Here is a 10,454-nt window from a genome sequence, read left to right on the forward strand (position 1 = left end):
ACAATATACATATACACAAACATGCACACACACACACACACACACACACACACATTGTGTCAATATTCATGCTATGAAAGTATAATCCAAGTCTTTTGTTTGTAACCATCTCACCCATTTCCTATGCGCAGGAAACTCAGGTTCATATTATTCACATGTCCATTTCTAAGACAATAGGGTATGATTTGAAGGAAATTTGGCTGCATGAAACAGCAGGGGTGTTGGACAATATGTGTATTAATTTCTGTTACTTATATTCTGTCTTCCAGTGGTGTTCACCTCATTTTCTGTTCACCTAAGTATCAATAGTACATTTCCATCAGTTCAGTTTATTATGTCTTTAAACATGTACTCCTATGCCAATTACTGTAATCAGTATTAGTGCAAGAGAGTAAAGTAAAATTGGCACTCAAATGATTCATGTTAAAATTTACAATTTTATTTCATGCTTTTATGGAAGATGCTGCACTGAAGTGTCAAACAGTCAACCAAAATCAAACTTACCCAAACCCTTTTAATTGCTATCTACATTTTAGTTACTGTCTGTCTGTCTGTCTGTCTGTCTGTCTGTCTGTCTGTATGTCTGTCTGTCTGTCTAGTTGTCTTTCTCTGCCTCTCTTTTATTCTCTCTCACAAATTTGGGACATAGACATATATAAGATTTGTCAGATCTTTAGAAAGCTACAATATTAAGGAACTCATAACCATGTTGCTTATGACCTAAAAGGTTTTGAGGCAGAACAGATCTGTATAGTAATACAATTAACTGATTCTTACAATTAATTCTGAGAGGAATAATCAGTAAGTCATTTTGCAGCATGTTTTTGATATTAATATTACTAGTGGTATCTATCTCTGTTTTTGTTTAGCTATCAAATCAGCTTTGCTCAAACAGACCTATGATCACAAAGCATTCTAGTCATGACACTCTTGTTTCTTTTTATTTTTTTGTAGATATAATGTATCCAACATACCTTTCTTAAGACATTATGGTACAATTTGAGGGAGATATAGTCACTAATTCAAGCAGGTCAACTTCTTATGTAGAGCTATCTTTGTTGGCTCTTTAAGATCACAGGAGAATTTAGTATTGCAAATTAATGAATTTTTCACTACCTTTGTGCTTTGAATTACATTTTCCAATGGTGTGTATTTGTAAATTGGTGAAGTGAATTAGCAAGAGCTTTGTCTCTGACATAGAAACCATCATTTACATGAATTGTCACAATATCCGTCTTTTTGTCAGTAGGCCAAAACATCGATCAAATTTGCTTAGCATTCATTATATACTTTAGTCACAAAAATTTCCTTTACAAACAATAATAAATAACAAACATTGCTAAATTTTTGTTGATCTACTAATTTTTCTTTTTATCTACTCAAAATTATCTATCTATGCTTGCTCCATTTTTAATTTAAAAAATGCAAAATAAAAGAAAATATGATTTCAACACTGTTGATAAGCATGGGAAATTACCCATCTGCTTTCTTCAATTATCCACTATATTCATTCTGAAGATATATTTAAAAGAACAACACAACACCTTTTGCTCCTGAATGCTTCACTAAACACAACCAAAATGCTGTTGGTTTATTCTAGTTTGGTGTTTTACGCTGGTTTATTTCTGGGTGTCGAAGGTCATGGTCGACTGATGGACCCTCCTTCCCGGTCTAGTATGTGGCGTTTGGGGTTCAAGACTCCAGTCAACTATGATGATATTGAACTGTATTGTGGTGGAATATCGGTAAATTATTTTCTGTTTGTGTTAATCTCGGTCCCAGTTCTTTCCTTTATGCTTAAATTTGTTTATTTTACTAAATTCTAGACATCACAATATGCAACCGTATGGATGCAATTAACACTGGATAAGATGAGTCTCTGTCATCGGGGTAGAGAAGATCTTACATTTCAGATCTTAATGCAGAGAAGTTAGAGCCTGGTTCAAGCAAACTATATCGAATGATAGGGAACATAAAGATTTGTTTAAGATAAACAATTGTACAGCATTAAGATCTGAAATGTTAAGATCTCTTCTAGCCTGATGATGGATGCTCATCTCATCCAATGTTCATTGCTTCCATTACTACATCTACCAACATTATTATGGATTTCCAAGCCCCCAGAAACAGCTGTTGAACTTATAACACCTTACTTCCTCTCCTTTAATTTTTTTTGTCATTTGTACTCTGTGTAAGTTGGATCTATTAATATAAATATTTTTATACTTAAAAATTCATCATCAGAAAGTTTTCACCTTTTGCTTTCTCTTGTTATGCATGAATACATATATTCATATTTTGTATTTCAAAGCAAACTATTATATTTACTATATTTAATATATTTAATGTGTCTAATTTGTTTATCTGTATAATTACTTCTATACTCGCTGAACTTGATTCTTCTTATAGCCTTTCTTGTGGAATCAATCTTCTGCAAACACATTAGAGTCTAAGTTTGAATCTTTTGAGCACTACTAAGTTTCATCTATATGGAGAATCTGTGGATCTCATCTGTGGACAATATATATATATATATATATATCAACATCCTCATCCTCATCATCATCATTTAATATCTGTTTTCCATGCTGACATGGGTAGGATAATATTTTAATGATGTTCTAATCCTTCAATAAAGTGAGGATGCAATAAACATATAAAATGCTTAAAAGTTCATTGGGGAGAAATTAAATTTTCATGATCTTTGAGTATAACATACTATCCTCATTTTGATAAAGTTCATTAAAACAAAAAATACAGAAAGGATTATGAATATTAGATTTACAAAAGATTGAGCAACAGGTATCTTCTGAAGTTGATCTGGTTGACCACACCACTACCTAATCCAGGTATTAGCAAAGTGGTCTATGTTGACCCCTGGTGTGGAAGTCCATGAGTTCATAAACACCTGAAACAATTTTGAACATTAAGGGTACTGAATCATTATCAATATAATTTGACTGAACTTTTATTGTTCTTTATCAATTTCACTAAGTATTTTCATTAAATTTCTTTAAATATATCTTATTAAAAAGCAGTAATGGCACAAAAGAATGACGGAATTATTGTTTTTAAATCAAGAAATTTTTAATTAAAATATTTGTTAATTTAATCTAGAAGTTTAAATCATGGGGGTTAATAAGTTATCAATGCTTCCATGAAGAGGTCAGTGGCGTAAAAAGTTTGCCAACCTTTAGCGTAATCAAAATAATTAATTATCTGACTTTTTCTATCTTTTTATTATTTATAGCGTCAATGGGAAAAGAATCATGGAAAATGTGGTATATGTGGTGACCCTTATGATGGCCCAAGAGAGAACGAAGCAGGTGGTAAATATGCAACTGGAATCATCAGTCGCTATTATCACAAAAACCAAGTCATCACAGTTGATGTTGACCTCAAAAACAATCACCTGGGTTGGTTTGAGTTCCGCTTGTGTCCAAACAACAATGTAAAGAAACCTGCCACACAAGAGTGCTTGGATAAATATCTTCTCCAAAGTGCTGATGGTAGTGGTAGTCGTATTAAAATTGGTCGAAAGACTGGCCATATTTACACCAAGTTAAGGTTGCCAGCTGGTCTCACCTGTTCTCAGTGTGTCCTCCAGTGGAAGTATCATACAGGTGAGGTTTTTAACATAACTTTATTTCTCTTTCTCCAAGTCCCAACTAGCCATCAGTACTCAGTAATTGAGCTGGTTGGCATCCAACCCATTTCCTAATATCAATAATCTGTGTGGCCAGTATTTACCTCCAGTTTTCATAGCATTAAGCTACAAATGTGATGTTAATCATACCCTGGATTGAACACTGGTCTACAACTAGTAGCTTTACACACAGAAGGAACTGAACTAAGTATTGCTGCAAGCTAACTATTCATTTGTATATTAGCAGTGATGCTGCTACTTGTTCTTAGTCTACTGTACTCCTATTTACAGCTAGTATGACTGAACCATTTGAGAATTAAGTGTTTTGGTCACAGTTATAATAAAGGTTCTATGATAGGAAATGGAAAGGACAATATATCAACTAGTTGTCTGCTGCCCTGTCTTCACAGCCATCCACACTCTCTTAGAATAACTGTCTTTTAGGCAGTGAGCTGGCTGAAGAGTTAGAACCTTGGAAAAAATACTTTCCAGTATATGATCTGGCTCTTCACATTCTATGTTCAAATACCATCAAAATTAATTTTAACTTTCATCTTTTCAGGGTTGATAAAATAATGTACTAGTCTGTACTGGGGTCAATGTAATCAACTAAACCCCACCACTTCCATTAAAATTGTTGGCCTTGTGTCTGAATCAGAAACCATTATTAAGGCAGCAATCTGGTAAAATCATTAGCAACATTTCTTTCAGCTCTTTACATTCTGAGTCCAAATTGCACTAAGGTTAACTTTGCCCTTCATCCTCTCAGGGTTGATAGAATAATGTATCAGTCTAGTAATGGAGTTGATGTAACTGACTAACCAATGCTCCTCTTAAAATTGATAACTCTGAGTAGGAACTAAAAAGTATTATTATAATTTTTGTTTAAGTTATTGAACTTGCAAAATAATTAGTGCATCAGAGAAAATGCCTTGGGGAATTCTTTCCAGCTCCTTCTATTCTGAGTTCAAATCATATTGATGTCAACTTTGACTTTCATCCCCTCCAGGGTCAACAGAATAAAATACCAGTTTAGCAGTTAATTCCCCTTTCCACAAAACTGCTAACCTTGTACCTAAATTAGAAACAATTATTATTATTATTGTTTCGACTTTGAAGATGAAAGAGATGTATCTGATTGCATTTAGGATTCAGCAGTTTATATTGTATCATCTGTGCTGTGCTTACATTCTGTGTTAAGCGGCAAAATATTTCTATATCCAAAAGAGATGACAAAGGACTGAGATATGTGGTGCATTGCTGTGCTCAAGAAAACCTGTCCACTACAACAAAACTGATATCCTAAAATGATGATGATGAGGAGGAGGAGGATAATGATGATGATGATGAATAACTGATATAAGCATTGGTTGGTTGGTTGGTTGGTTGATTTCTCCAGTCAAGCTTCACATCATGTAGAAAGAAGGTAAAAGAGAGACAGAGAGAGAGTTAACATAAGAGATGCTAGTAACAAAGGGCCTCTTGCTCAGAGTGAAAGGTAGACTGTATGATGCATGTGTGCAAACAGCCATGCTACACAGCAGTGAAACACGGGCCATGACTGTTGAGAACATACATAGGCTTGTAAGAAATGAAGCTAGTATGATCCGCTGGATGTGTAATGTCAGTGTGCACACACGACAGAGTGTTAGTACCCTGAGAGAAATGTTGGACATAAGAAGCATCAGATGTGGTGTACAAAAGAGATGACTGTGCTGGTATGGTCAAGTGCTGTGTATGGATGAGGAGAGCTGTGTGAAGAAGCGACACACTCTAACAGTGGAAGGAACCTGTGGAAGAGAGAGACTCAGAAAGACATAGGATGAGGCGGTGAAGCACGACCTTCAAACGGGCCTCACAGAGGCAATGACAAGAGACCAAGACCTTTGGAACTATGCTGTGATTGAGAAAACCTGGCAAGTAAAATGAGGTTACCAGTGTCGCATAACCAGTCCATTTAAAAGTACCTTTGAATCATCGGGTGATACGCTGCACTACAGAAGACCTATTAAGTCAAGTAAAATCAAAAATCAAAAGCAAACCAAGATTGAAATCAAAATGGAAATTGTACTTGTGGCCGATGCCAGTGCTGTCTGACTGGCACCCATGCTGGTGGCATATGTAATAAGCACCATTCAAGCATGGGTCAATGCCAGTGCCACCTTACTGGCTCCCCGTGCCGGTGGCACGTAAAAAGCACCATCCAAACGTGGTCAATGCCAGTCTTCCACCGACTGGCTCCTGTGCTGGTGGCACTTAAAAAGCATCACCCAAATGTAGTCGATGCCAGTGCCGCCTGACTGGCTCCTGTGCCAATGGCACATAAAAAACACCCACTACACTCTTGGAGTGGTTGGCATTAGGAAGGGCATCCAACTGTAGAAACCTTATCAGATCAGATTGGAGCCTGGCGCAGCCTACTGGTTTGCCAGTCTCCAGTGAAACCATCCAACCCATGCCAGCATGAAAAACGGACGTTAAACAACGATGATGATGATGATGATGATGATGATGATGATGATGATGATGATGATGATAGGCTTAGTGGCAGGCAACAAGTAAAGGAACACTATACACACACAGTAAGAAAGAAATAAACATAGGAAGGAGGAGGAGGACGAGGACGAGGACAACGACGAGGACGACGACAACGACTGAATTTTGTGTTTTACTTACATGCAGCTTGTTTAACTAATTATTTAATTGTCAAATTATATCACAAGCATGATTAGAAAGTTGAGCCAGTTCAATTTGGTCATAGTTTCCCAAAATGTAACAGTGAAATTCTATCAAACAGTAATGAGAACAGAACCTTGTACCTTGGTGTCCATTCCTGCATTGTTGTTCATATAGTGGTTGTTTAGATAATTATTGCTAATTATCTAATTCTGTTTGTAGTTTCACAAATCTGCTAGGATAATCAAGAGGATGATACAGAAATGTGTGCTTTTAAAAGAGTAGAATGTAGGAAGAAAGAAATAGAAATCCCCTGCCCCATCAATGTCTTATGGTTGAAGACTGGTTTCTGTCATGATATAATTTGTTATTAAGATGAGATACATGAGACCTCAACATTGCTTCCTTCAAATAAGGACTTGAGCTTTACACTGCATGTTGACAAAATACTTTCTTTAGTAAACTGACAATACTTTCTGGTACAATTTTACAATCAAATGAACTAGGCTGCTACGGAATTATCTTGTTTATGGATACAATATAGTATAGCCTTAATGACAAATGCAAACAGCTGATGTTTGACATCTCTGATGCTCTGACACCATATTCCATTCAGCAGTAACAAACAAAATAGTACTTTACTTTAAAACATTAGTCACTGAAATATAGTTAAATAATACTCAATATTTGATATTAAACTGTATAAGTGAAATAGAAAAATATCTACATGTGTAGTGATTGATGAAACTTGAACTACACTTTTATTGCTTGACAAGTGACCATGTCATCAATTATACTACAGATTATCTCTGATACTTGGCAGATATTTTATTTTATTGACCTTGAAAGGATAAAAGTAAAGTCAACTTCAGTGAGATTTGAACACAGAGTGTAAAGAGCTGGAAAAAAACAGCAAAGTATTTTTTCTGATACTCTTACAATGCTGTCAGCTTGATACCTTAACACCAGCTCAGTAATAATAATTCTTACTAATTTTGGCACAAAGCCAGCAATTTTGAGGGAAAAGGGAAGTCAATTCTATCAACCTAAGCAATTGACTGGTACTTTATTTTATCTATCTCAAAATAGATGAAAAGCAAAGTCAACCTCAACCAAATTTGAACTCAGAATATAATGAGTTGGAAGAAATACTGCAAAGTATTTTTCTTAACACTCTAAAAATTCTGTTGGTTTGCTTGATTAATTATTCTTAAATTAGTTATTGTCATTTGTTTCTGCTATTTTAACTATAATAATTCATCTCCTCAAGATAACAATATGTCAGATAGTGCTAGCAAGATAGGTTATTCTTCTAATATGCAATGTAGTGAGTATTTCCTACTTTGGTTTGATTTTACAAGAAAAATCTCATGAACTGGATAATGAATAATGATTGATAACTGCTTAGAGAAACTGCCAGTGAGCCTGTTTGTCTTTGGTGTTTCCAATCAGTACTTATAGTAATGTCAGATTAAAATATTAACATCCTGACAGGGAATAACTGAGAAAAACACATAAAAAATATATAATCTTATAAATGAATATAAAAATAAATTAAGAAAAACATATAAAATTATATTTTAAAAACTGCCTTTTTTTAGGTAACACATGGGGTAGAGGAGACAACTGTGTTGGAATGGGATGTTCTGAAGCACAAGAAGAATTCTATGGTTGTGCAGACATAGGCATCTTGGACAAAGGTGCACCAATTCCATCAACAATACGTCCACGAACTCACAGACCTCATATCCGCATCACTACCAGCCATGTACAAAAACCATCACAGCCTACAAGACGCCCTGCAAGCTACAAGAATTGCCATGCTATTGGTTCCTGGGTCGGTATCTATGATAATTGGTGCAAAGACTTCTGCCCAAAAGGTAGCTGCCCATCAAATATGTGTCGTTGTGACTGAATTCTGGAATAAAATGATTTCTGTATTATTATTGTTATTATTTATTTTTAATCTGCATGTTTGTTACAATCACTTACAGAGACACACACAGCTTGGGGAGGGAAAGTGGCAGGGGCAGTAGTGAAATATTTTCATCTAATACAACACAGACATTTAAACTGATGGGGTTTTTCTAAGAATGTGGGCTCAAGCATTCTGGATTATTATTCTAATTTTTTTTTTACTTAATTTTTGAAAGCAGTCTGGTTCATTATTAGTATTCTCGTTTGTGAGAGCAGTTGAGTTTATTTCAGATATTCTCATTTTAAAAATCGTTTCTGGCTAATCGTTGAGAGGACGTTGGTGTTGCCTTGGCGGAGGTTTGTACACCCTGAGTGCTCTTGTTATTATTATTTTTATTATTATTATTATTATTATTATTATTATTACTATTATTATTACTATTAATACCATTAACACTATTACTAAAGAAATCATTATTATTACTATTATTTTAACTCAGATTTTGTTGGAACTCCTGAGATCTTGCATGAGTAGCAGGTTTGCTAACTGCAGCCTATGGTACCATGCTATTTGTTCTCTTCAACCTTCTAAAACTTTCCTTATTATTTCTTTTCTGTTTATTGAAACAAAGCTCAGATTTGGTCTTATTCCTGGTAGGAATTATGTGGGTAGTGGGTTACTAGTCAAGTACTTAGGGCAACTAATCAATTACCCACAAAATTGCTTCACTTGTGCTTTAATCAGAAATAATTTGTGGGTTGTACTTGAGATTTATTAACAAACAGCAGTTGTTTGTGGCTGAGGTATTTTCTGAAAATTTTTCAATATAGCTTTTGTTCTGTTATGGCTACAAGATCACTAAGAGAGAAAGATCATTAATGATTGTGAAGCCTCGCACTTGAAACTACTTTGAGGTATTTCATTAATGACTTGAGACAATGAGATGAAAGATTGTTTTCTTCATTCACATGTGCATTAACTGACTCTTTTATTGCTGTTGAACATGACAAAATAATCATGTGGTGAAATTGCAGTAATTTAGGGCATTTTTCAGGAAAGTTACATTATCTTATGTTATTTTTTCACTTAAACTAGCAGTCAGCACATCTTTTCATATCTCCATGACTGTGTTGTTAGATATATCCTTCCTTCTTTAAAGTGCAAGAGTGTAATTTGAGGAGATGTAGTTGCAATTTCTAACAGGTTGTGATGTCATAGACACTGCCTCATTGGCCTTATAGTTCTGGTAGGTTGTTGGGATGGGTATTTAAGATGATTATTGGTATTTCTTTAGGAATAACACCCACCAATAAATTACCTACTTCCAAATGAGTGGCAAACTCAGATTAAACAACTTCACTATGCTACAGTGAACCAGGTTAAACTACACCAAAAAGGTTTTATTGAATTTAGTGTGAACAATGGATTAACAACTCATTACATTCATTAATTATTCCAGGCTTACAGCCTAGGATTTCAGGTGTTTCTCTGCAGCATAAATTACAACTGCCTCCACCCCTTTATATGGAAATGCTGTCCATATAATTGACTACAAAATCTGACACAGAAATTAGAAATTAGGCGAGGAGCTTGCGACGACGACGGCGGCAGCGGAACAGCGCGCGACTGCCGAAGCCCGTCTTCTGCGGTTAGGGTTAGGGTTAGGGTTAGGGTTAGTATTCTTTATTGGGTGTTTGGTATTGGTAACTCAAAAAGTAATTACACATATAGTTACACATACTTGGTTCATTGGGTAATGAAGAATTATTGGTTATATTGTTACTAAAGCTATTAGTAAGAAGAGGCACAAAACCAGTTGTAATATTCATGTTAGATCAAGTTATATTATAAAAGATGAGTAAAAAACGGACAAGCTATTAGATAATTAGAATCCTGCATGTAATTCCTAATGTTGTTTAATAATTAATTAATTATTAATAGTAACTATATTACCACCTACATTAGGAATGATAGGGTACTCATCATCATCATCATCATCATCGTTTAACGTCCGCTTTCCATGCCAGCATGGGTTGGACGATTTGACTGAGGACTGGTGAAACCGGATGGCAACACCAGGCTCCAGTCTGATTTGGCAGAGTTTCTACAGCTGGATGCCCTTCCTAACGCCAACCACTCAGAGAGTGTAGTGGGTGCTTTTACGTGTCACCCGCACGAAAACGGCCACGCTCGAAATGGTGTTTTTTATGTGCC

At 35.3% G+C, this 10,454-nt stretch overlaps 1 protein-coding gene across 1 annotated transcript; it reads left to right on the forward strand.

The window, feature by feature from the left end:
• The first annotated feature begins 1,503 nt into the window (after positions 1-1,503).
• LOC106879907 (uncharacterized) lies at positions 1,504-8,265 on the forward strand. Its single transcript, XM_014929659.2, has 3 exons — positions 1,504-1,745; positions 3,251-3,623; positions 7,924-8,265. The coding sequence occupies exons 1-3, from the start codon at positions 1,581-1,583 to the stop codon at positions 8,235-8,237; spliced, it is 852 nt and encodes a 283-aa protein (XP_014785145.1). The 5' UTR covers positions 1,504-1,580; the 3' UTR covers positions 8,238-8,265.
• Positions 8,266-10,454: the final 2,189 nt, after the last annotated feature.

Source organism: Octopus bimaculoides, chromosome 10, assembly GCF_001194135.2.
Source record: "Octopus bimaculoides isolate UCB-OBI-ISO-001 chromosome 10, ASM119413v2, whole genome shotgun sequence".
Classification (NCBI taxonomy): Eukaryota; Metazoa; Mollusca; class Cephalopoda; order Octopoda; family Octopodidae; genus Octopus; species Octopus bimaculoides.

Excerpts from the sequence above, each read along its gene's own strand:
- LOC106879907 (XM_014929659.2), top strand. The coding sequence starts at position 1,581 with ATGCTGTTGGTTTATTCTAGTTTGGTGTTTTACGCTGGTTTATTTCTG. Across the intron at positions 1,746-3,250 it reads TGTATTGTGGTGGAATATCG|CGTCAATGGGAAAAGAATCA; the intron begins GTAAATTATTTT and ends TATTATTTATAG. Across the intron at positions 3,624-7,923 it reads CCAGTGGAAGTATCATACAG|GTAACACATGGGGTAGAGGA; the intron begins GTGAGGTTTTTA and ends GCCTTTTTTTAG.